Source organism: Cottoperca gobio, chromosome 7 (assembly GCF_900634415.1).
Source record: "Cottoperca gobio chromosome 7, fCotGob3.1, whole genome shotgun sequence".
Taxonomy (NCBI): domain Eukaryota; kingdom Metazoa; phylum Chordata; class Actinopteri; order Perciformes; family Bovichtidae; genus Cottoperca; species Cottoperca gobio.
The window spans coordinates 4,700,960-4,726,717 of record NC_041361.1 but is presented as its reverse complement, the minus strand read 5'-3'; the positions used below and the strand labels follow the sequence as shown (position 1 = coordinate 4,726,717).

The following is a 25,758-nucleotide window of genomic DNA, read 5'->3' as shown; positions in this document are numbered from 1 at the left end:
TTTTGCTTCTATCACTAACTCCCATGTCATTTCAGATTCAGTCTCCTGCCCTGCAATCACCTCATTCCCTTCACCTGGGTTTCCCCGCCCATCTCCTCACCTGAAGCACATTCCCTCATCAGCCCCTCAGCATTTATACCAGCTCACTTCCCTTTGGTCCCTGCCAGATTGTCTTGTGTTTTTGCCAAGTGTGCCAGCATTTCCCTGCCTGCCCCTTGTCAGATCCACCTGAGATCTTTTCAGTAGATCCTCACAATCCAGCATGTTTTCTTGTTTCTCTTTCTTAAGCAGTCCATACATTACATCTCCGTGTGATTTTATTTTGACACATACATTCTTTTGTCTAAAACCATTCTTACATTTGTTTCCAATATTGTTGGACAGGAAAAGAAAATATGCTCCACGTATGCAATGTATGTCTTGCAAAAGGAACATGCTTTCACATTCTTTAGCTTTGGGATACTTTAGATTAATTTTTTAATCTTATTACTTTGGTAGGATCCATATCTTTAAAATCAAGTATCTCTTGATTTACTTTACTTTCTGTTCACATTTGGCCTTAAAACTGGTTTGAGCAGTTACAACTCTTGACTGTTGAGCCACACCAGCTCCGTAATACAGGTGTGTACAACATGAGCACTTTTCTCATCATGACTCAAAAGTGTGGCACATAAAGGATTACACAAGTGGACGGTCTCCTGCAGTCAAACTAAAGTAAGAGCTGATTCAAAAATTATTTTAAAAGTGTGTCCTCTATCTAGCTCAGAACTTCTGCACCGGCCTGATATAAAAATGTGTAATTGATCTGGTTTATTAAGCATTTTGTCTTCAAATATTGTTGTAAAATGTACAATGTCTTAACTTTCTACTTTGTAAACGTAAACATTTTCTTGCATGATTATTGCCACTTTCATACAGATTTCATGTCAACTTTTATTACATTTATAATTTATTTGAAGTACCACATACTTACATATAGCGCGCAAACAAAACACAATAATTATGAAACCTATAAGGATGTTTAATTTGGTCATGTAAGGCAAAAGGTATACTTATATATCATATAAAAAATGTATTAACTTTACATTTTACAAACCGTTGGTATTTTTAATGCACTGTACATGAATATAGAGATATATTTACAGTTTTAGCAAGTAATTTTATATATGTAGTTTCTTAATTGGTACATTTTATGACTTACAGTATAACACAAAAAGAAAACCTATGAATATTATATGTATGATTTAAATAATATCTGCAATTCAACAAAGCTATTGTAAAGAAGTCTTAAGAATTCAGGTTAATTGCTTTTATAAAGATTTGTATGCCTTCTATATTGATGTGTTTTATGTGGTCTCTTTTCAGCGTTGGTCTCCCCTTCCCTGTGTAAACCATGCTTATGTGTTTCCGCCGTCTCACCTTTCCAGTAAAGGTTGGAATTTCCTGCTTGATTGTGGTATTTTTCATTACATGGCACAACATTAACATAAGAGACAATCGCCTACAGCAACACATACCTGCGACAGGTTTGGTGAGACCGCCTGTTGTCCTGTTGCCAGATCCTCACTGTCTACCTGGCATTTACAGCAAAGAGGAGCTGAAGCCTCACCTTCAGAGGCCTCTCCAGGATCCCAGGGCACCGGGCGCAAATGGCAAACCCTTTGTGTCACATCGAATGACTCTTAAAGAGCGTGAAGAGATATTAAATGGGTTTGTTAAAAACCAATTCAACCAGTTTGCCAGTGATCGTATCTCCCTGCACCGGGATCTGGGCAAAGACACACGGCACCCAGAGTGAGCATTACCATTGTCCATTATTATCCCAGTGTAGGGTCTCTGACCGTGGCAATGAACGTGTTCCAACAATGCACCATACAGTATAGTTAAGACTTAAGGAAGGAATAGTAAAATATATACATGTATAATGGACTAGGACAGAACAGGATGTAAAACTGAATACTGTACAGTAGAATAAAGTATTGTTTATTGTAATAATAGATAAATATGTGGATATGTGGAAAAAAACAGTTTTAAGGATAGCTTCGCTAGAGCAACACACGTGTTGATTCCAGATTGTTATAGACAAGACTTTGTCTCATTCTCATTGTCTGGTTGAACCATTGTAACAAAATCTTCATACATCTATTTGTAAAAAGGACTTTTCTACAACCTAAAAGCATGAAAGACGATTAAAAAAATGTAGAGTAGTCCTCTCAGCCATCTGACTGTATGAAGCTTTTGTGGCAGGTGATTCCAAACTTTAGAGCTGTAATGTAAATCTTGTTACATCTGATACCTGTTAACTTTCATTCTGGCTCTGACAGTTGCTTGGAACAGAAGTTTTGGCGGTGTCCTGGCCTCCCGACCACCAGCGTGATCATAGTGTTTCACAATGAGGCCTGGTCCACTCTACTGAGGACGGTCTACAGTGTCCTGCACACAGCTCCTGCAGCCCTGCTCACAGAGATCCTTCTGGTGGATGATGCCAGCACAGATGGTGAGTGTCTTCACGGTGCTGCACGTCAAGATGGATCCAAAGGATTCATTTCTGTTCTTATTGTACATTATTGATTTCTAAAATATCCTTAAAATCTTTCCATTCATGCATATACTCTATATCAGCGGTGGAGGAAGTGTTCACATCCTTCCCTAAAAGTAAAAGTAGCAATACCACGTTGTTGAATTGCTCATAAACAAATCTCATACAGTCACTTGCAGTTGTTATCACAGGTAATATTACACACACACACACACACACACACACACACACACACACACACACACACACACACACACACACACACACACTCACTCACTCACTCACTCACTCACTCACTCACTCACTCACTCACTCACACACACACACACACACACACAAAGATTGTAGTGTTACTTAAACTTACGTAAATTTTGCAGTTCCACTCAATTTACAGAGCTTTGTAAATTGAGCTCCATATTCTGTGAAATTGTTTCTCTTTATTGCTGTTTTCTGACATTGTCCATTAAATACACAATATTTCATTAATCTTTTTCTTTTTTTTAAGTATAGGTGTTTAGTTTTTTGACTAATAAAGAATTTGCCATCCAGTTGGGTGGAGATGAAGCTAATTATTATTATTTTACTGAATTTTAAGCAGTTAAATCTGTACCTTTTTGTGTCATATTTGATCAAATTATCACATGTTTTGTAGGTAAAATTCTAATTCATAAAATCTTAAAGAACTACTACTGTAAGTAAAGCAAAAAAAACTAACAAACAAAAAGTACAGCATTTCCCTCTGATATATAGCAGAGAAGAAGTACAAGTTTCATACAATGGATATAGGTAAAGTACAAGTATTTGTAATTAAAGCAGCTATAATTAATATTTGTATATTAGAACACTTGTATGTATAATTGTTCACTTATAGCAATGAACCCACCAAGAATGATGACCTGACGCTGCAGTTTCTCTCAGTTCTGTGGAGCTTTAAAGGATTTTTCAGCTCGTTGTTTTATTTTTACTGTTTTAGTTCTTGCAGCTCTCGTAGTGTCAATACCAGTCACAGCAGGCAACTGTTTTCAGCTAAAGCTCTCAAAACCCTGAGTACTACCTGCTTTGCCTAACTGACTGGATGACTCCTCTCTCTTTAGATCACCTTAAGGCTCGTCTGGATAAGTATGTGCGGCAGCTGAGTATAGTGCGTGTTTTACGCCAGAGGAAGAGAAGAGGCTTGATCACGGCCAGACTGTTGGGAGCGCAGGCTGCACAAGGAAAGGTCCTCACCTTCCTGGATTCCCACTGTATGTATCCCATAATGCAATGCTTGCCATCATTTTCATGCAGGCTTCTGTTGACGCTAGTGCTTGAAATGAGTATCTGGTGGTGTGTTTATCTGAAGGTTCGGCACACAGTAGAGGTAAATGGTGAAAAGGGAACAAGTGAAAACTATAGGAGGGACCTACAGTGACCGCATTCAACCATTAACATCCCAGCAACACCTCTGATAGTGAAAACTATTTTTACTGAGCTAACCTATCTTCTCCATTACTGCTGTATAGGTGAATGCTTCCCTGGATGGCTGGAGCCTCTTCTAGCCCGGCTAGTAGAGCAGCCTACTGCTGTGGTGAGCCCACAAATCGCCACTATTGGCCTAAAAGACCTAAAGTTCAATAAGCCAGTACCGAAAAGGAAACTTTATCAAGGGATTTTTAAATGGCAGCTCAAGTTTGGCTGGGAGTCTATTCCTGAAGAGAAGAAGAAGCTACGGAAGAATGAAACATATCCTATCAGGTAGATTTAAGCACACACGCACAGCGAACATTTGGTGTTTTCATGTAGTTTGTTTACAAGTTTAGGAGATATCCTGCTGGCCAATGAACAAAAAAGCTGAGTTAAAGGATTAGTTTGACAATTTGGGAAATGCTCATTTGTTTTCTTCCTGAGAGTTAGATGAGAAGACTAAATATGTAGCTGAAGCTAGCAGCCCGTTAGCTAGTTAGTTAAAAGGACTGTTTTATGGGGGGGGGGAGCAGTAACTTCCTGGACATCCAATTTTCCACTTTGGTTTTTGGTAGGATTTTAAAAACAAGATAACATGTTAGTGAGTGCCAGTGTAGTCCCCCCCCCCCCCCCCCCCCCTCTGTTTCCAGCCTTTATGCTAAGCTAAGCTAACCAGCTGCTGTCTCCAGCTACACGTTTACCGTACAAAGGGACGAGTAGTGTCGTTTTTCTCATATAACACGCTACAAGAAACTAAAAAGAGTATTTCCCAAACTGATCATTTGAATTAAATCAGTTTTGTTTAATGATAGTGATTTGTGTCTGATTTTGTAGAAGTCCCACTTTTGCTGGTGGCCTGTTCTCTGTATTTAAATCATACTTCGAGCATATCGGGACTTATGATGACCAGATGGAGCTCTGGGGAGGTGAGAACTTGGAAATGTCCTTCAGGGTAAGAGGTTCTCGAAGGTTTTCGAATATATAAATGCTTTAAAGTGTTATCAGTTTGAGTCTTACCTTGCGTTGGTGTCCTCCGTACTGCAGGTCTGGCAATGTGGAGGGCAGGTGGAGATTATTCCTTGTTCTGTTGTAGGCCACATTTACCGCAAAAGCAGCCCCCACACCTTCCCTAACGGCAGGTTTGTGATCACCCGCAACCTGGTCCGCCTTGCGGAGGTCTGGATGGACGAGTACAAAAGGGTCTTCTATCGTTTAAACAAAAGGGCTGCCTTCATTTTTAAAGAGGTTAGTAAAAATGTACATCATCTTTACAAATGGGGTCACATCATATTTATGACGTTACATGTCCTGTTCATCGTTATTCTTTTCCCCTCAGAAATTATTCGGGAATGTTTCTGCACGTCATAATCTCAGGGAGAGATTACAGTGCAGGAACTTTTCGTGGTACCTGAACAATATTTATCCAGAGATCTATATGCCTGACCTCCAGCCAGTCATGCACGGACAGGTAAACTACTATTTATCTACATTTGATCATCTTCAATGGGATGTTACAGTTTGTACTTCCAAAACATACAAGTGTGCACTTTTGAAAACTATTCCATGTCCAATAACTTTTTCAAATAAGCCTAGAAATATCTATTTAGACAGAACATATAACTTATATAAACCGGACAGTTTCAAATGTTGTTTGTTGACATAAATAACATTCACAAAGTAGATTTGATTTGTGTTTTTTCTGTAACTATATTTTTCTAAGTTACATTAGATGAACATCCAGACTGTTGGCTGTCCAGTTGCTGTATTCTGTTTTGTTCTGCAGTTAGAAAACACTGGTTGGATGTGCTGCATGAAGCAGAAAGGGGAGTCTGTTCAACAGTTGAAATGTAGTTATGAAGGTGCAGCACAGGTATTGAAATTGTGTTCCATTACAGAAATGTATGTTTATTTTTCAGATTTGCAATTGTTTTGCACTTTTCTTGTTAGAATACAGGATTCTTTCAGTTCTCCAAGCCTCTAAAAATCCTTCAAATGCAACAATCTAAAAAGGAAAAATCAATTGTTTCCACACTGTGATGATGGTTCATAAGGTTACTTCATTTTAGGGACTTACAAGTGAAAATAGATTGGGAATCACTGTGTTAGATGAACAAAAGTACATTACAGTTTAAAATGTATTGATGCTTAAGGGATTATTTTCACCCATCTTAAAAATACCATTTGTTCCATGTACCTTGTAGTATTTCGAGTACACATCCCAGCATGAGGTACGGCTCAGCCCCGGCATTGAGTTGTGTTTGCATGCAACTCTTGGAAGAGTTTGGGTGTCTTTTGAACTCTGTCGATTGAAAGGAAATGGAAAGACAGCAGCGCCTGAACAAGTGTGGATCTTCACACAGGTACAACATGTATTTCTACACCAACTCGAACTCTGCAGCAACTCATGTTACAACAGTGTTTCCAGGCAACAAGGGGAAATACTTTTCCATTTCCTCATTCTTGTCACTCTACCTTTGTCTGTTTTAAAAAAGTTAATTTTTTTGTTGTTTTCAGACAAACCAGCTGAAGAACCTGCTAACGGGCAATTGTTTGACAGTTTCAGAAGGAAACGTGACTCTGACTGCCTGCAAAGAGTCACCTTTATTCAGCCAAAGCTGGGTCTTCATCTGACTCTATGGATTTGTATATGTGTACAAAAGTCTATCGTAATGCAATTCTCACATGCCCTTATGTACATTTAAAGATCTGTTGGTCCCTGTACTTGTTCCTCCTGTCCCTACTTACCGTGAAGGAATCCTTCTGAGTGCAACTCAAATGTAAAAGTGAACAAATCCTCAGTTTTTTTTCTGTACAAAAATGCCTGTTAAAGTTCAGCCGGAACTAATAGGAGCCTTCAGCAGTCAAATCAAGTGATATCTGACCAAGTTACGGTCTTTTTAGCACAAAGTTCTCTCTTTGTGTTAATAGCCCTCTGCCGCACTAAAGGAAATTATGTCTGACTAAACCTGTTTTATACAAGAGGGACATTTTTGTGTGGAAAATACCCTCTGGTATTGCCATTTTATGCAACTTTATACTTCTATTCCACTACATTTGTCTTGTTTGTCACTTACTTACACTTGATAATACTTGCATACTTACTTGAGTAATGTTTTCACAGTGTATTAGCATTTCTTTCTGCAGCAAATGATGTGAATAATTCTTCCACCATTGGATATAGATGACTACCAGCATTTATTTTAAATCAGACTCCATGAATGTTGGAACTTGAAGATTAAAAAAATAAATAATGTTTCTTTGTTGTATTACTATCTTTTACATAATATATTGTTCTCATCATACATGTTCTTCCAATTTGCTCCCTGTTTTGTGTTATTCATTTGATTCATGATAATGATTATCGCTTACTTGGTTTTATATTATATTTGCGCCTGTTTTAATTTATTCTCTTGTTTATTCACTTTAAAAAAAAAACACTTTAAACTACACCCCCTGTTGTGAAAGGTGCTATATGAATAACATTTATTATAATTATTATTATTATTATTGTAAAAGGAAAAATAAACAAGATGTTGTTCATAAAAAGACTGAATTGTTTACTTTGTTTCCTCATACTCACCTACAACAATGAACAGGTAGAAATGATGCCAGGTTTTTTCGTTGGGGGCAGTGTGCGTGCTTTTGTTTAATACGTCCGTGGTGGGTGCGTGCGTAAGAGTGCGCGTACTGGTAAAACCACGCCCAACGGATGACGTCACTTCATTCGACAGTGATGGGAGCTCGAGCGAGCGCTGGTGAGTCTCACCCAAACCAATAAAAATCTTCAGTTTCCTCTTTGTCACTTCGACAGGGAAGTAGGCAGGACAAATGTGCTGCACACAGCCTCGACTGTTTTCCTCCGTGACTGTGTGTGTATGTGTGTGAAGCCCACACACTGCCTGTAGTCCGGTTTGGTTCACGGTCTTAACTGCCAGGTTATCATCTCGTTAACGGACTTGTGAGTAGCAGTGTTGTACTTCTGTAGCGCTAACGTTGTTTACCGTTGCATGTATGGCTAGATGTAAGCTAGGTGCTGTTTGCTAGCCGTAAAGCGGCAGTTTTGGATCTCTTGTCAAGGCACACCAGCATGTGAAGCTAAGGGCTGATGACAGGGCTGTTTTTACAGTATTAGTGAGCCCAGCAGCTTCTGGTCCGCGAGATAAAGCCGTTATAAGCAGCATATTCTGAGTAGTTCATTGTGGGTGTAAGTAGCTAACTGACCCAAACGTCAGTTGCTGTTATCTTGATGTGTTAGCTGAACGTGTCCAGCTTCATCACGGTGACGTTTAGCCCTCTAAATACAGGATGTGATTTAATATCATTATAGTTTGTTGTGTGGCAGGTCAAGCCTGGGAGCTAGTGACCATCTGACAGAAATACACGTGCTTTCCCTCTGAGTGTTGTTGTTTTATGTTGGATAATATGCATATGACTCTTGACATTTGTCAAAAGTCATGTTAGGTTACTTATTGAGCTTTTCAGAAATGCATTGCAGATTTGTATGGAAGCTGTATCCTTGTGATGAAAAGAAAAGGTGCTGCAAGTCATTTTAATGACTTAGTTTCTCTAAATAATAACTTAGTATTGCAAAATAATGAGAAACTCATAAAATAATGTGAAACTTTCTTTAAATAATGACTTGTATATCTCAAAATAATAACTTATCTTGAGATATTAAGTCATTATTTTAAGAACGTTTCTTATAATGACTTTCACAATCTTTCTTTTCCCATTAGCGGAAGAGGGTTTCCATATAATTTATAATCATCAATGCAGCCTGCAGACTTAGTTAAGGGTGAAAATAAAAACGTTTGTTGTGCAATCACTGAAAAATAGAAGTACTTCCTGATTTGGCTCATTTACAACATGAAATGAGTCACAAGAAAAATCTAAGTTTGCTATCTCTTGCCAATGTGTTGCTCCTAAATCTTTGAATGTTGGATAATGGAGGCCAGTGTTTTTGCCTTGCAGTCCATTTAGTAAAGCTCAAATATGCTTTGCATCACAGCTGACCATTTTCAAAAAATAAATCATTTTATTTCCTCCTGTTTCAGGCATCCATTGCTTTCCTTTGTAGGTGTTAGAGCCGGTTTTGTTTTATGTATATAGCCAAAATATTATTGCCACCTAGTGGTGACCTCTGTAGTCAATAGAGAATTTAGGACTACAATTCCCATAGCGCTCCAGCCAATTAAGAGAGACAGATGTGGGCAATTTGTGTGGAAGATGCCGAAGAGACACAGTTATCAACCGTTATCATCCAAAATAAACCTCTAGACAAGCTATGTTTGAGTATTATTATATTTGAGTTTTGCCTCTTTTGATTTTGTTTTTGACACTTGTAAAGGCATATTTTCTTTGTGTTGAAACAAGCTTTTTTTATTTGTATCAACCCAACAAGCCGTAGGACATCAAGGCAGCCTGACGAGCCAGACAAGTCAGCACAACGGTGAGTAAAGCAAATGACTTTAAAGATAACATGTTGGAAATGTCTGTATACAAGGCATCTAAAATGGCTTTTAGAAAGCAAAAGAAGGAACCAGAGGCACATAATAGGGCTGCAACTAACAATTATTGTTTATAATAATTGCTTGCTTGATCTATAAAATGTCAGATAAATATGAAAAATGTCCATCCCAGGATTATGTACTCAATATTTGTTTCTTTCCTAAACCCAAAGGTATCCAGTTAACAATTGTAGAATATTAAAACTGTATTTTCTTACTGAATTTCATTTAAATATTATTCCAGATTAATTTCAATCAAATACCCATTGCAGCTCTATGTTATCAGTCAATTTTTAGATTTTCCTGTAACGGCAGCACTGATGCTTTTGAAAATCAAGTGTTTACTTTGTTTAAGTTTGTTTAACATTTCCTCGATTTCACTACTTCTAAAGTTCTACTTAAAGCCTTCTCGGACATGTGCCAGTATTTGCAAACAGTTCAACACTTGCCTTTTTATATCGTGTTTACAGGGTAACAAAGAACATTTGTACATTTTTATTTATTTATTTTCTTTTTGTCTACTTTTTAGAGAAAATGACCAACATCCCGCTCTCTCGCTCTGAGGTGTTTGGGGAGCTGAGGAAGGAGCTGCATGAAGATGAAAAGTTCCTCCAGTCCGACGCTCACGTCTTCATCATCATGGGAGCATCGGTGAGAGCGGGGGGGGGGGGGGGGGAGTCATAATCTAGTCAGTGACTTTATAAATAAGGGAACTGATAAAAGTACACTTGTGAATGATATGAAATGAATAGCCTGGATCGCACAAAATGTAGGCTGTGTGACTCAGAAAATAATTAATCTATTAGGAGCAACCAGGAGCATGTAATGTTTCTGTGTCAATTATTATTATTATTATTATTATTAATAATATTATTTTGGTACATTCACAGTGTTGGCCACTTAGCCAATACTTGTTGGCCAGAATTACAAAGAGTGTGTGTGTGGAAATATATTTAAAAAATACTGCAATAATTGCACATGGTGTGTGTGCGATAAAGGAAATGTTGAAACTGATTTCACCAAGCTTATGCAAGCAGGCACCACTCAGTCATCCGAGCTTTCAACTGCCTAACATTGAGAGACTGAAAACCTCAAGGTTCTTCTTTGCTTATCAGTTCAACAGTGGTTAGCGCTTCTGACTGAGTATTATTCAAAAAGGAGCATCAATGGGATATCTCACGAACAAAACAATATATTTGTTAAAGCTTACTTTGAATACTTTTTGTATTCATTTAATAAATTAAACCAAACCCCTGAAATGCATCACTGTTTATTTGTTGTATTACAAATAATTGTGTAATGTTTCTTAAATTAAATACAAGTCAACAAAACATTTTTATTTAAACCGTGCAATTCTGCAAAGAATGATTAAAGCAAGCTAACAATCTGACCAAGCATAACAAAGTACTGTGCCGTTTTCAGTCAGACTTCATTTGGTTGTTACTTGAAGTTTTTGCCGTTTCAATGCTTAATCATGATCGTATGTCATTTATTTTACTGTGAATAGTACCTTTATTTATCCAAATAATGTCATAAGAAATGTCCTCTTTTCTCTGTTTTCCTATTTCCTCATATTGGTCAGGTGTCTGGTTCAGGAACTAAAAAGGCATTCTGAAACTTTTTAGGCCTGTTTACTAATTTCTTCATTACAAAATGTTTGTTCTTGTTCCTCTTGTTGTTCTAGTTTTATCTGGGAGGAAATGTAAACTGCTTTGCTTTCAAAAGAACCATTTTGTGTCTTTTTGTAATAGTCACATGTGAAAAAAATATTGTTTTGTTCAGTTTGAACATCGAGTCAGGATACAGTCATTCATTGGCTTTGTCTGTCACTTGAACTGTTTGCTCTCTGGAGACGAAAGTGGCGCTGTCGCTGATTTCTGCAGTGTCACTGACTGTCAGCGTTTTTATTTCAGTGTTAAACACAGGCGGGTCAGGGGAAGGGCTGAGCTGCGTGCAACCTCACTCTGGTTGTACTTGTTTTACAGATATGTGTGTGTGTGTGTGTGTGTGTGTTGCTGCAGCTGTTTTTAAATGGCCAGCTACTTTTTTCATGTTTATCACCAAGTGATTACATACGGTCTCACCACATTTACTTACTGCTACTAATTCAACAGGTTCAGCTTTTGTCCTTTGCTTATGTTGTAGGACATTGTACCAATCAGTTCACATGAACGACCAACTTCTTAACCCGAGTGTGACATTAAAGACACATTTTATGTTCAGTTAATCTCATCCAAAGTTATTTTAAACCCACAATCTTAAACAAAGCAGCAGGGTTACACGATGAGTTGAATTCCCATCTGAGGAATAGAGTCTCTTAAAGGGAGATGTCAGATTGTGATCTAGGCCGACGGTATACTGTTATGGGAATTACTTTTAATAATTAAGTTGATAACTAATGTCCTGTCTTGTCCTGTCTTGTATTGATGTTTGCTTCAGGTCCTCTCTAATTTATGAGCTCCTCCCGTCAGTGACATACAAGTTCTTTTATTTAGTATACAGTAAAGGGCTAGTCCTTGTGTTGTCTTGTGAAACATGTCAAACAAAACGGAATCTGTTGCCTCTTATAGTTAAACCACGAAGCAATTGGTATTCAAGCATGAATTTGTACGCACATAAGACTGCATAAAAAATAAATGTGACCAGAGAGGTCTAGAAGCAACAGGCTTGTAAAACGAGGCTCCCCCTGAACTTAACGTGTTAAACGATAACAAAAGTGGAACGAGAGAGAACTTAATAATTTAGATAAAATTATTTAATTTATTTATAAAAAATAAAAGAGAGAGGAAATGCATAAAGAAACTATACAGGTAAAACATTTCTTTACATATATACGTGTAAGAAATGTCTCCACACTGTCTGCTGGTGGTTGGCACTTACTCTCAGTGGGATTACTTAAATTGCGCAATTCCTAAATAAGCCAAAGCAGCCTACTTACCTGTTGCCAGATGGTGTAAACTGTTGTGCTGCCGCATCTTGAGACTTCTGTGTCATGGAAAATAATTACTACTCTGGCAAAGTGCACTGGTAAACTGCACAGTGGCTCATTAAACCCTAATGATTGTGTTCATGCCCTGTATTTTTAAGGTGAAGTCATATGTTTGATTGTGTGTTTGCACATGTAGGGGGATCTGGCTAAGAAGAAAATCTACCCTACTCTATGGTGAGTGAACCTCTGACCCCAGTGAAAGGCTTTTCCATCAGTAGCACAGCGGAGAGGAAAGATACTCTTCTAATCTGGACTTCTCTTCTCTCCCAGGTGGTTGTACAGAGACGGCCTTCTCCCTGAGCAGACGTATTTTGTGGGCTTTGCTCGCTCTGACTTGACAGTCGATGCCATTCGGACTTCTTGCATGCCATACCTGAAGGTAAAACTGGAGCTTTTGAGATGTAACCTTTTTAAAATCTCTTAACATATTAGTTTTCTTCATAGTAGCACACTAATATACACACATTATATAAATAAAAATGTTTTCAGGTCCATCTTATTCCTCTCCTCTGGGCCTCTTCCTTCCTCCATAGACTTAACCTTTAACGCGACGATAAACCTGTAGAGAATTATCACCTTAATCTGCAGCTCCACTCGGCTTTACGGAGCTTTAGAGTTGGTTTCAGCTCATTGTTTGGCTGCCTGGCACCATCCTCACTGTTCTGGTTCACTCCCACCGCTCTCCTAGCATTGTTTTCGGCCGCAGCTCTTTTCAGCGGAGAAGGTCTTAACCACCAACAATATGCGATGTTACGTCAGTGTTGTGTTTGAGGCGTGTTTCTGCCGCCCCCAAGTGGCCAAACTAAGTCTGCTCATAGTGGGGTAAAATACTCACTCCAAGTCTTTTCAGAAACATAATAAATCTTTCCATCGTATGTGTTTCCTGTATTGTCATCAGTTCCTGGTACCTCCACGTTGAAGCCATTGTTTCACACCACTGCGTTTTTAAACCTCCTTATTAAAAGAATACTTGATATTTGTATACCAGTTACTCGCCTCGCTTTACCTTAAATCCTGAAATCTTTTTGTTTTCTCTCATGCCTCCACGGTGAGCGTGTCCAAGTCTCATTTATCCCGTCGTATGCTCGCTACTTCCCAACATACATTTTTTGCTAAACCCTTACTGCATAGAAAGTCTCACGCTAGCGTCCGTGTGCGACCGGACGATCAATAACTAAATGTAGCGCAGGATGAGTAATTGATATACCAATGGTCCTTTTGTGGTTGAAATATTTCTTCATGTGTAAATGCCCCCCCCCCCCCTCCCTCTGACCCAGTTGACAGAGAAAGATGCAGAGCGGTTGTCAACCTTCTTCAGCAGAAACACGTACATCAGTGGGAAATATACCGATGAAAGTTCCTTCTCCAAACTCGACAAGCACATCCTGTCTCTGCCCGGAGGAGCCGAGGCAAACCGTCTCTTCTACCTGGCGCTGCCGCCCACCGTCTACCACGACGTTACCAAGAACATCAAGCACTGCTGTATGAGCAAAACGTCGGTACACTTCTCTTACCAACGGTGTCACATTGTTTACTGGTTGTTTTGCAAGCAGATGTACAGTTAAATCAACACCTCATTACCATTATATATTACATTATAAGGAAACATTGGTTTATTTTCTACGCCTACTGAATGAACTGGCAACTGAGTGTTTGTGAAGCCGAAGAGAGAAAAGTATTTCCTTCAGAAGTAGGTCTGATGGAGGAGACGAGTGATCCTTGTTGGCGTCTAGCATCAGCGTTCTTCTTGTGATCTTTGCCTTGTTGACATTTAATTTAGATTTAAGTGGAAACCCAGTTTAAACCCAATTGTGCTCCACTAATGTGTCATTGTGGTGATGAGCACAGTATCAATCAATGTGTGTGTGTGTGTGTGTTGTGTAGAGGCTGGAACAGGGTGATCGTAGAGAAGCCGTTTGGACACGACCTTCAGAGCTCTGAAGAGCTGTCCACTCACCTCTCCTCCCTCTTCACTGAAGAACAAATCTACCGTATAGATCACTACCTGGGCAAGGAAATGGTGCAGAACCTCATGGTGCTCAGGTGAGAACCATCTTCAGATGAGGTTTCTTAGAAGTAGAAGCACTTAAACAGATCACACTTATTTTATTTTTTTATCCAACTGCACTACAAATAGTCAAATAAAATCAATGAAATGTACAAAATGGAGTTAACTTTTAAATAAGATGGGAGAAGAAAAAACAAGAAACAAATATACAACAACAATTATACAAGACATAAAGAGATTTCATAGTATATCAAATATTTTCGAAGATGTACCTAAGCCCTATTTGACTTCATTACATAAAGGGTACAGGGGTGGAGAGAGATCTAGTTATTGTTGTTATACTTCTATGGGAAGTCATTATTGTAATGGTTTATGACATAACAATTATAGAAAAACAAATATATAACTGAGTGTCTATTGCATCCTGATGATTAAAACTCCAAATACACAATACTGCCCAAGTTGTTGCCATTCCTCCCAGAGCAGTTTTTAATTCTTTTTTAATTTTAAGGTCATTTGAATCATGCAACACTTCACTTTCAGCTTGTGGTTTAGGAAAAGCCTCTTTGAATATCAAAGAAAACAAAAATTGGCCTTTGACCAAGTTGTTTATGCATGCTGTCAAAAACCGTCTCTTCATGCTGTGTGAACGATGATGTGGTGTTCATTGCAGGTTTGGGAATCGAATCTTCGGGCCGATCTGGAACAGGGACAGCGTGGCCTGCGTCGTTCTCAGCTTTAAAGAACCGTTTGGCACTCAGGGACGAGGAGGCTACTTTGATGATTTTGGCATCATCCGGTGAGTGGAAAAAATAAAAATCCCTAAAGTTGTCTCTGGACCGTAATATTAAAGTTGAATGCGTTTGTATCCCGGTTGACTCATTAAGAAACTTTACTGAGTTAATAAATCAAGTAAGAAGTTAGTTAATTTTCTCAGTGACTAGTCGCCGCCTTCTAGATTTTTAGAGAGAATGCAAGTTTCAGGCTCTTCCACATTGGCTTCACCTTTCAGACCCGGAGGTTGCTGCTTGCAGCCAAAACACAGTAAAGTGTGTCCTTGTCCATAACGTCCTCTGCACTGTAACTAGTTTGCAATATAAGTGAGAAAGTTCTGTTTTGGGCATCTAAAGCAGCGTGCGCACCCTGGCTACCCAGAAGCAGAGACTAGAAATACAAGCTGAATTGACCCGCAGGTCTTCCTTGCATCCAACTACGTCATGTGACGTAGTTGGAAGCAGGAAGAGCAACAGATTTAGCAGTTGCAGACTTCGCTTTCTCGGTCAATATAGCAAACACTGAGGAATGTATTTGCTTCAAGCGATTACATTTAGCATCAATACTGATTGGACATCCAAATAAAAGATGGTGAATTTTCCCTTTGAGAAACACTTAAAGTGTGTGTGTGTGTGTGTGTGTGTGTGTGTGTGTGTGTGTCTAATTACAGGGGTTAAAGTACAGTTTTACCTTTTTCATCATTAAATAATCTTCCGCAGCTCGCTGCGAGGCAAATGACCCTTTAGATGAACATGAATGATCACAGCCATCACATTCTTTCTTCCTGTCTTTTGTGTTACCACCTGCTCCCCTTGTGCTCATCAGCGATGTCATGCAGAACCACTTGCTCCAGATACTCTGCCTGGTTGCCATGGAGAAACCAGCTTCCACCAGCTCTGATGATGTCAGGGATGAAAAGGTACAAAATCGTCTCCCAGAGGCACTCCTCAGCAAATCCTCAAACGCTACAATTATGGAGAGATAAGTTATGGTTTGTGTTTGTGTTCTCTTGCAGGTGAAGGTGCTGAAGTGCATCACTCCAGTGTCCATATCGGATGTGGTGCTGGGTCAGTATGTGGGCGATCCGGAGGGTGAGGGAGACGCCAAGCTGGGTTATCTTGATGATCCCACAGTTCCTAAAGGATCAACTCAGGCCACCTTCACCTCCGCTGTGCTTTATGTGCACAACGAACGCTGGGATGGTAAAATACGAATCCTACTGATCTCACATTCTCCTGTGCTCTTTCAAAATGCATCGGCATTAAAACGTTTCGCTCCTCAGGTGTTCCTTTCATCCTTCGCTGTGGAAAAGCTCTGAATGAGAGGAAAGCTGAGGTGCGGCTGCAGTTCACAGATGTCCCGGGGGACATTTTTGGAAATCAGTGCCGCCGAAATGAGCTAGTGGTACGCGTGCAGCCCAACGAGGCCGTCTACGCCAAGATGATGAGCAAGAAACCCGGCGTCTACTTTAGCCCTGAGGAAACTGAGCTGGACCTCACCTACAAGAGCAGATACAAGGCAGGTTCAAGTTTATTTATATATGCAGTATGTACTTTCATCATGCCACACACTACGCAGGACAAGAAAACGCTAACTAGAGCTAGAACATGACAAACGAAGAGAACAAAGCGATCTGTATCACATCTTCAACTTCTTAACTTCTTGTTTTCAGGATGTGAAGCTTCCAGACGCTTACGAACGTCTCATCCTGGACGTCTTCTGTGGGAGTCAGATGCACTTTGTACGCAGGTCTGTCTCTGCTTTTCACTGCTGTTGTCTCTTGTTACTACTCGTAAACTAAACTTGTCAGTAAACACACCGGTTCTTCACACTAGAGGGTGACAAAGTGCATCTTTTCTCTGCCTTAGCAAGAAGGAAACATTGGAAGTAAAAACTGTACATACAGCTGCCTCAGTTTATTGGTCCATTTCAGTCAAATATCAAATCTACTGTGAAGAATGTTGGTTTAATCTTTGACCAGTATGACTTTTGACCATCATGTTACTAAGCCTTCCCAGTCCTGTTGTGTTCAGCTGTTTAAATAAAGCTTTACTTGTATAATTGTTTGTCTCCAGCGATGAACTAAGGGAAGCATGGAGGATCTTCACACCTCTTCTTCATTACATAGACCGAGAGAAGCCCACACCTATCCCTTACAAATACGGAAGGTAAGAAATGTTATTGGCTCTGCCCGCAGTTGGAAGAGGACGTAAAGACAGAGTGTTGATTGTGTCTCTTCTCTTCTCAGCCGGGGCCCAACAGAAGCAGACGACCTCGCAAAGAAAGTCGGATTTCGCTACGAAGGCACTTACAAATGGGTCAACCCTCACAGACTGTGAGATGAGAGTAGAGGTAGGATAGTAGAAGGGGGTGCAGCAGGGGTAAGTGAGCCGTGTCATGTTCCAATACTGGAGTGTCTTTTGAGGAAGGAGGCGTTTCCACTATGTGGATCCATCGCAGTAGCAGAAACTAGCTATTTTTTTTCTCAGGTATGACAATTATTCCTCGGAGCCAGTTCATCAGACCTCCAAAGGAGATATATGAATGTATGCTGTCGTCATGAGTTTATACCAGATGTGGTCGTAGTTTCTTTTTCGTCATACATTCACACCAAGTTTCCATGTTTTATTTGAGAGGTAGGACCAAATCCGTTGGAGAGAGAGAGAGAGAACAGTAAATGTCTGATGAACTAGCTCCATGTCCCTGTCTCTGTTAATTGGGTCTTAATTTGTCAGGATGGTAAATGGAATAACTGAGTAACCAGAGCAGAACAACAATAAAAACATTCAGCTGAGTCGTGCTCACTCAGATGTAAAACACTGTACCAAAGAAGATAACTGAAACCCGCAGAGACGAGGAACAGGAACGATTGTTCACCAGCTTTCACTCTTAATTACATTGTGATTGTAATACCATTACGCTTTGACTGCAGTTATTAATAACACTTAGTGCAATTTCTTTTTCACAACTTGCATACTCTCTTTTTGCCTCCTCTTTAAGACATCTAGACTCTGTGGTTTACAAAGGGCAACGTAGGCCGTTTCTGTTCAAAGTATTCTTACTGGAATAGTCTTAAGTGTCCTTGTGGACAAACGAAACAAGCTCTCTGTCTGAGCCTTTTCCCCTTTTTTGTTTACATTTATTATTTTCAGGTTTATTTAAGTTGCTAATGTTCATTCCTTATTTCAAAACCATTCAGACGGCAGCAGTGTCTACCACGGGTCAACAGTGAATGTCTTTGTAATGACGTACTGAATACTGTTAACTGCTCTCACATGTAAAGCTAGCTACATTGTCACTACTTGTAATAAACTACTTTTGCTTCTCTGTTAACGTGTTTCATGCTTTGTGGTTTGATTTAAGTTTTTAAGCCCTAGTTTTTTCTGTTTTTATTTGGAAAAGGCAATATGCCACATTTAGCTGATTTGCCTCCACACTTCATAATTATTTAGTTTCAAGAAAATAACCCTTTTCTGGGTCTCCAGTGTACAAATTAGAATTTGTTTTCATTACCGTCAGCACATTTAAAGCAGTTTTCCCCCCTCTCCTAGCATCTTTTAATGTGTCCCACACGATTACCTCCCCAGAATCATTAAGTCTAGATGGTCTGTGATGTCTCCCTTTAGTTTCTCCACTGCTTCTTGGATCATTGAGTACATTTGTTTTATTACGATCCCTTATCTTGAATCTGTCCGTAATAAATCTAAAGTAATCTATCCTTTTATAAATGCAGCAAAGAATAGTGTGTGTGTGTGTGTGTGTGTGTGGTCTCTATTTGTAGGGTGCAGTTCCCCCCCCCCACACATCTGATTCCTCACTGTCCCATCAATGCTTTCACTTTCTTAGTCAGAGGTTTATTCTGAATAGTTGCTCCCGACTAATCCAGTGTAGGGTTTGACTGTTTAAATCCCCCCCCCCCCCCACAGATGACCACGCCCTGAGAGTTGAGTCAAAGGGAAAGGCCCGGTCACACATCTCCGTATGGCGGAAACGAATACGAAAAATAGCTCACAATCTGTCAGAGTCCAAATACGTCCAACTTTTCATCGGATTGGAAAAGTGAACATATACAGATACGCATGTCGAACCTATTGATAGCGCATCACTTACTAATACAACATGTATCAGACGTCTACAAAATATGGGCAACACGCTGGTGTACGTTGATATAAAGTATAAGTAGTACTTGTTAAGAGCAGGCGGTGTTACGCTGAGTCTGCGAAAATGTTTTGAGTGTTCAAAATGATATGTATATATTGTTATGTATACGTCAGCTACAACACCGCTGTGGAAAAGTTGGACGTATTTGGACTCTGACAAATTTTGAGCTACTTTTCATATACGGACGGCATGTTTCTGCCATACGGACCGGTGTGACAGGGCCGTACGTCTGGCGTGTTCAGCGTATCGTCTGCGTCCTTCAAACGATCACGACTTGCCCTTAATTTATATCAACGTATTTCGTATACACCAGCATACGTTTCTGCCATACGGATGTGTGACAGGGCCTTTAGTCTGTTGAATGACTTCCTGGTGGCTCATACACATTCGTGTCTTCTATTCTCCCCGTGACACGGACAAATCTTCCATCCTCGTCCTCAGCTCTAGTTTTTCAAGGTTTAATTTGTAATTTACACAAAACGGAATATTCTGGCAGTATTTATTCCAACGCAGATTCCCACTGCGGTGCTGTGTAATTAAAACAGGCACTAATTGCCTTTCTAATGAAAGTGTGAGAAATGATTCCAGTGATCATTTGAAGACAGAATTAGTTTATTCACAGACAAATGCTAACATAATTTCCAACACACAGCTGTAACAGAAAACAGCGTCAGGGATGGTTACAATAACAAATGGAATACTGGACGGACGTTAAGAAGTTAAGTCTTTGGCTTTGACAAGGAAAAACAAAAAGACAATAGCCAAGACTTAGCAACTGTGCATTCTAAGGCACTTGCATTTACATGTTTAAAAACAGCTGCTGTGCGATCGACAGAATGTTAATATACAGTACAAGACGGGAAATATCACGTAAGACACTTTAGAGCACACAAAGACATAACGAAGCAAGGTATTCCATCTATTAAATTAGATAACTATCAATTAAATAACTTGTGGTGATAGACAGGCATTCACTGAACAGCAACATTGATGTTAGATAACGTAGTTCCCTCTACAAAAGGCTGTCAGTAGGTCTTTGCTCTGAGTGGATGCCCCTGCCAAAATCTGAATGCATGGTGTAGTGCCGTACGAACATGTTTCTAAGTGAATGGCAGTAAAGCGTCGACTCACAGGAGTCAACATTTAAAAAAACGAATCATATTGAATTATGACCATTTTAATATCCAGTAAAGTCTGGACTTGTTTTTATTAGTGTTTTCAATTCTGTTTAGAAAAAGTGACACCATGCATTCTGATTTTATCTGGCTCTGGGGGGGAAAAAAAGAGACAATCTCAGGCAAAAAGAGCAATCTGACCATCACATGGGGAAAGAAAACCCTTCGATACTTCAAGTTTCATATACGTGTCAGGGAATGAAAAAGAAGCACTTAAAAGAAACCGAGTTAAGGACAAAGTGGTAAAACTAGAGCTGAACGTGCACAAATGTTATACAACCTCTCCAAAAAGTGAACATTGAATTGCCCTCACTGGCTGGAGCCGTTCAGTTGCAGGACAGCTGTGGAGTGACTGGTCATCCCGTCTCAGATGAGACCGGGTAATGTTCTCCGTTTAGAAGGCACTTGGTCAGTTTGTTGTTGTTTACATGTGCTCGGGGTGGTTCTGCAAACAGCTTATGAACTCTGTGACCGGATGGCCCTGATAGCAGATCTGATACACGGCATTGAACAGTGGGAACCTGGGAGGAAGGAGGAGGTATCGTTGAGTGCAAACATAATGCTGAATTGACCACCTGTGAGATTGTGTGTCGTGTTGCAGCTTCACTTACTTGTCGATTAGATTTTTGTGCTTGAGGATGAGATAGACCTCCGCCGCCGTCGCTGGTCCCTGCAGCTTCTGACCGTTCAGCATGTCTTTCTCCAGCTCCTCGATGGACTGAAAGCAACATGACGAACACGCAGATGTGTGAACTTTGTACCTTGTGCACAGTATGAAGCTTTTGGCAACTGCTGGATCTCCCCGCCTCTTAAAACCCAAATAAATTGGATGCATTTCAAAATCAAAAAGCTCTCACCTTCCCCGTCTTCACAAAAGCTTCGGCTACTTTGCGGTTGCGGCCGCCGTAGCACGTTGTGATGAGGTCAGCCACGCCGCAGCTCTCCAGGAAGGTTGCAGAGGACACGGGACCAGCGGTGCAGAAAATACGGGCGAAGGCAATCATCTCCATCAGACCCAACCTGATCACGGCAGCCTTTGTGTTGTCTCCGAAGCCCAGACCGTCACAGAAACCCGCTCCGACCGCGACAATGTTCTGAAGGACGGACGAGGAGGGAAAGTGTTAGCAAAGAGCTGAAAACACACCTGGATACTGTGGAGAGTAACAGCATTCAATTACTTCCAGGCTCAACTTTCTAATACAATTTACAGCTTTAATCCCCTTCAGCGTTTTAGAGGTTATACCAAGATTTAATTGAGGTGAAACCTTTTCGATGAATTGTTTAATCTATGTAATGTAAAAGAAATAGGGATAAAAAAATAATTACAACTTCCCAGGGTTTGACCTCCAGAACATAAGATATTCCATTTACAATGATTCAACAGAGAAAAAATAAAATCGTCATGTTTGAGAAGCTGGAATCAGGATTTTTGCTTAAAATATGATCAATAACCAAAATAATTTGCAATCAATTATTACAGCGTGTTTCAATTATTATGTGTTTTAGCTCGTAGTTGGTCCATAGACATTATGGAAAAAATCCCATCTATAATATACATTCTTATTCAAATGTGTTATTCAGTAGAAGCAAAACTTCACGTCCCTTTGTGTGATTTGTATAATCTGTGTGTATAATAAATACAGGACTGCTGTAATGGCATGTAATCAAATAGCTTTTTGTCTCAGTGTACAAAGACTGAGCTGCAACACTTGACCAAACTATTTTCCATGTTGCATAATATAAATGTAGTAAGATGACTCAATATAAGACATAACAGGGCACCTTCAGGGCTCCACAGATTTCCACCACGTCATACTCCTCCACCACAGTGACTCTGAAGTTGTTGGTCTGCATGAGCTCCTTCAGGAGAGCCCCGTGGTTTTTATTCTTACACCCTGCAAGCACAAAAAAGAAGAACCTGGTTATCTTTTGCAGTCTCTCCAAGATGACTCGCCACCGCCATTTCAAAATCGGTAGACTTTTAATAAGATTTAACGAGTGACTTTGCATCTTTTAGAGTACAGCTGTAATGCTCCAAGGCCTCAAACAACATTGATCCAACACATATTAATCCTGTCACACATTTATAGTAAATCCCATTAAGCTTGGTGTCATGTGGCGCCTACAAAGACGTGTAGGAAGCTGAACCAGCCCAATCTGTCATTTACACATCCTCATGCTGACAAGGCAGAAAGTTGGAGAACTCAAACCACAACAAACCTACTTCCTGCATCAAGATTAAAACCTAAACCTTTATCAGCTTTGTTCTAACTAAACAAAGATTCAACAATCCTATGCTAAGCAGTCAAAAAATAGGTCAGAGCAAGAAGTAAAAGACACAGAAATCAGACTAACCAATGGTGGTCTCACAAAAGTTCTCATCAGCAACCTCATTGGCAATGTTGGCTCCCATCAGCACACTCATGGTGATACCGAGCTTCTCCTGGATCACATCAGAGATGAGTTTAAGTCCATCAGGCCCCTCGTCTACGCCCTGCAGGAACAAAAACACACACAAGCAGTGAGTTTCCATTAAGCCGCGTCAGAGACCACACTGCACACTGCCTGGCTCACGGCTGCTTTAACCTGGACGCAAAGTCATACATAGGGTTCGATGCATATAATGTGGTAAATACAGCTTAAACAAATAACCCCTATATTTCCATTTTATTCCTGTTAACTCCCAGAAATTCCCGTTCATTTCGATGTAAAGTTTCCACCCTAAATATTCCCAGAATTATGCAACCATAGTCATACTACATGAAGTAGCATCACACCACAATTCAGAGACAAAAGTGTGAAAAAAGAGCAAAGTCCAACCTTGATAAGGGATATCCCCAATGCATCAGTCTTTATCTGGCCCTTTATGGTGTCACACACTTTCGCAACAAACTGGTGCGGGATCACAAACACCAAAATGTCAGCATCACTGGACGCCTCCACTAAGTCCGGGACAGCCAGCTGAGGAGGAAGAGGAGCGTGAGGATGATGTTGTAAGATATTTGATGCAACATACTGTACATTAGATCTGGTGCAACAACCTGCTTTAGGAGCAGATTCAGAAAACCAATATTATCGTGGTGAAATACATTATAAAAAAAAGACGAGTAATCTTTTATGGAGGCTGTACACTCCTCAAGGACCCGAAATAAGAAACATTTTGGTGACTACAGTGCATCCATGCAGTAAACAGACAGCAAAGCAACAGGCACAACACTGAATTACTGTTAAATGGTTTCTTACCACATTAGCTGGCAACTTGTGACCAGGAAGATACTTCACATTTTCATGGTCAGTGTTGATTATTTCAGTCAGCTTGCGCCCGTTCACCGTCTCCTCAAACACCCACATTTTTACAGTGGTGTCAAAATTTGGATTCTGAGCAGCATTGGCACCCACTATCTTGGCAATGGCAGAACCCCTGTATTGTTATTGGTTACATGTTAGCGTTTCATTTACATAAGAAATTATGTTAAAATTCACAATGCATTTAAAATCGTTGTTAATAAGTAACATGATTTTGCCTTTAAAGCTCGATGTTCAAGAGTCTACAGAGTTCATCATATCATGTGACTGCTGGCCATGAGCTCCAGGTCATTAATAATCACGGCTCCTTGTGTATTTTCTACTGGTTCACTTTAAAGTTGCAGCTCTATGATCCCCAGCAGAAAGACCTTGCAGGCTAAACTCAAGATAAGCTGAAATATGTGCCTGTCTGCCCTTGATACCCTATAACACTGCAGAAAACTATTTTAAGAACTTTGCTAATTTTATGTTTGTTTACTCAACAGTTATGTTACAAAGTAGCTAAACATATAAAGGCATTAATCTAATAATTGGGGGCCAACACATCAATTCAGCATAAGAGCAACACATAAAGCAACATTTAGTGTATTAAGGACAATAGCTACAACCCTGACCAAACACTGGATAAAAACAGAGGTTTTAACAACTTAAATAAACATGTTTGATATGTTAATAAAGTAAAGCTTTATGCCGAATTTACTGGATGACTTGAAGATGTATTCATGGCTATAAATGAAGTTTTCTCACTCTGTGATTTTGAGGTAACTCTAAATTACAAGTCCATGTGAATGAGGTTTGTTGTTCCCCAAAGATAACCACCCATTGTGTTGGCAACAACGTAAAGACATGCACAGTGTAGATGGATGATTATATGATGGCTGTAAAACAACATGACCATATATCTTTTGTTTAGTGATCTAATACGTGTTTATGTGGCAGACACAGCACCTCCATTCAGAACTCTGCTGATTGTATGTTCGTTTACTCAACAGTAATGTTACTTCAGTGTTTAACATGATTTTGAGGCATTCTTCTAATAATTCGGTTATAACTCATTAATTCGGCATAAAAAACAACACAGATCAATGAGCTTATTAAACTTGAAACATGCTTTCTTAACATAACATTAGCATATTATTAGTGCGGCGGTGCTAAGGAGAGTAAGCTAACATGTCACGTTAACGTTATTTCTGTTATGGCGAACATGAACAGCAGTCGTGACTGACATGTGGCCAGTTTTCTGTACACTCAGCGGATTTCTTAGCATTCTAGCCAAAGCTAGTTAGCTTTTGTTTAAGCTAACTACATGTTATATTGTAGTTAATGGTTTAAAGTCAAACATATATAACGTTACACTGGGGAATGAGGCTAACTACTAGTTAGTGTTAGCGGACTGGTTGCCTAGTGATGCTAAGTTGGCTAGCAACCGGGTTAACAACCTGCAACACACAAAGTTAGCCGTTTTTAAACCTTTTACAGTTCAACACATAACCGACGTTAACACAATGAACTTGCCAGTTTCCAGAGCCAATGAGGCAGACTTTCTTCGGAGCTGCCATTGTGATGAAGTAAAGCGATGAATGGTTGTTTGAAGCGAGTCAGACTGTGGACCTGCAGTGTGGTTATGCAACACAGCGCGCGGCATCTTATTGGCCCTGCGCGAGGGGTGACACTGCACCGCCCTTTAACACCAGAGCCAAGTCCGGTCACTCATTCATCCAGCTGACTACAGGTCAGTGGGCTCAAAGTAAAGCGGGCAAAAGTCCCCGACTGAATACTGCACTCACATCAACACCTCTGATTTATGATGCTGATAACTGGGTGTGCGCACACAGTAATATCATAAACCAGACACA

The 25,758-nt window shown here is 39.9% G+C and overlaps 3 protein-coding genes across 7 annotated transcripts; 2 read left to right on the top strand and 1 right to left on the bottom strand.

Moving 5' to 3' along the window:
- Nucleotides 1-210: 210 nt before the first annotated feature.
- Nucleotides 211-7,450, top strand: LOC115010709 (polypeptide N-acetylgalactosaminyltransferase 6-like). Of its 4 annotated transcripts, none has more exons than XM_029435446.1 (12): nucleotides 211-714; nucleotides 1,366-1,432; nucleotides 1,588-1,794; nucleotides 2,325-2,497; nucleotides 3,634-3,783; nucleotides 4,042-4,273; nucleotides 4,817-4,934; nucleotides 5,027-5,227; nucleotides 5,319-5,450; nucleotides 5,766-5,852; nucleotides 6,184-6,342; nucleotides 6,497-7,450. In XM_029435446.1, the coding sequence occupies exons 3-12, from the start codon at nucleotides 1,676-1,678 to the stop codon at nucleotides 6,611-6,613; spliced, it is 1,488 nt and encodes a 495-aa protein (XP_029291306.1). In that variant the 5' UTR covers nucleotides 211-714; nucleotides 1,366-1,432; nucleotides 1,588-1,675; the 3' UTR covers nucleotides 6,614-7,450. The 4 variants fall into 4 exon arrangements, with proteins under 4 accessions (XP_029291306.1, XP_029291304.1, XP_029291303.1 ...); XM_029435445.1 differs by having other exon boundaries at nucleotides 704-714; nucleotides 1,366-1,456; XM_029435444.1 differs by having other exon boundaries at nucleotides 1,366-1,794; nucleotides 4,817-4,908; nucleotides 5,076-5,227.
- Nucleotides 7,451-7,657: 207 nt separating this feature from the next.
- On the top strand, nucleotides 7,658-18,593 carry LOC115010712 (glucose-6-phosphate 1-dehydrogenase). 2 transcript variants are annotated; one of them, XM_029435451.1, is made up of 14 exons: nucleotides 7,658-7,737; nucleotides 9,384-9,431; nucleotides 10,019-10,140; nucleotides 12,615-12,652; nucleotides 12,749-12,857; nucleotides 13,756-13,973; nucleotides 14,363-14,521; nucleotides 15,160-15,285; nucleotides 16,086-16,179; nucleotides 16,276-16,462; nucleotides 16,543-16,778; nucleotides 16,933-17,009; nucleotides 17,336-17,428; nucleotides 17,509-18,593. In XM_029435451.1, exons 1-14 carry the CDS (start codon nucleotides 7,692-7,694, stop codon nucleotides 17,597-17,599), a joined length of 1,644 nt encoding a protein of 547 aa, XP_029291311.1. In that variant the 5' UTR covers nucleotides 7,658-7,691; the 3' UTR covers nucleotides 17,600-18,593. The 2 variants fall into 2 exon arrangements, with proteins under 2 accessions (XP_029291311.1, XP_029291312.1); XM_029435452.1 differs by lacking the exon at nucleotides 7,658-7,737 and adding an exon at nucleotides 7,775-7,940.
- Nucleotides 18,594-20,012: 1,419 nt separating this feature from the next.
- On the bottom strand, nucleotides 20,013-25,546 carry LOC115010717 (glycerol-3-phosphate dehydrogenase [NAD(+)], cytoplasmic). The gene is made up of 8 exons (XM_029435456.1): nucleotides 25,418-25,546; nucleotides 23,840-24,017; nucleotides 23,417-23,557; nucleotides 22,952-23,090; nucleotides 22,379-22,491; nucleotides 21,454-21,690; nucleotides 21,208-21,314; nucleotides 20,013-21,117 (listed from the first exon to the last, which is right to left on the bottom strand). Exons 1-8 carry the CDS (start codon nucleotides 25,459-25,461, stop codon nucleotides 21,021-21,023), a joined length of 1,056 nt encoding a protein of 351 aa, XP_029291316.1. The 5' UTR covers nucleotides 25,462-25,546; the 3' UTR covers nucleotides 20,013-21,020.
- Between the last annotated feature and the right edge of the window lie 212 nt (nucleotides 25,547-25,758).

Bases quoted from the DNA above. Each gene is read 5' to 3' on its own strand.
- LOC115010709 (XM_029435443.1), top strand. From the start codon at position 1,394: ATGCTTATGTGTTTCCGCCGTCTCACCTTTCCAGTAAAGGTTGGAATT. The intron at 1,795-2,324 runs GTGAGCATTACC...TGGCTCTGACAG, and splicing joins AAAGACACACGGCACCCAGA to TTGCTTGGAACAGAAGTTTT. The intron at 3,784-4,041 runs GTATGTATCCCA...ACTGCTGTATAG, and splicing joins CACCTTCCTGGATTCCCACT to GTGAATGCTTCCCTGGATGG.
- LOC115010712 (XM_029435451.1), top strand. From the start codon at position 7,692: ATGACGTCACTTCATTCGACAGTGATGGGAGCTCGAGCGAGCGCTG. The intron at 17,010-17,335 runs GTCTGTCTCTGC...GTTTGTCTCCAG, and splicing joins CAGATGCACTTTGTACGCAG to CGATGAACTAAGGGAAGCAT. The intron at 17,429-17,508 runs GTAAGAAATGTT...TTCTCTTCTCAG, and splicing joins ATCCCTTACAAATACGGAAG to CCGGGGCCCAACAGAAGCAG.
- LOC115010717 (XM_029435456.1), bottom strand. From the start codon at position 25,461: ATGGCAGCTCCGAAGAAAGTCTGCCTCATTGGCTCTGGAAACTG. The intron at 21,315-21,453 runs GTGAGAGCTTTT...TGTTGCTTTCAG, and splicing joins CTTTTGTGAAGACGGGGAAG to TCCATCGAGGAGCTGGAGAA. The intron at 21,118-21,207 runs GTAAGTGAAGCT...CCTTCCTCCCAG, and splicing joins CACAAAAATCTAATCGACAA to GTTCCCACTGTTCAATGCCG.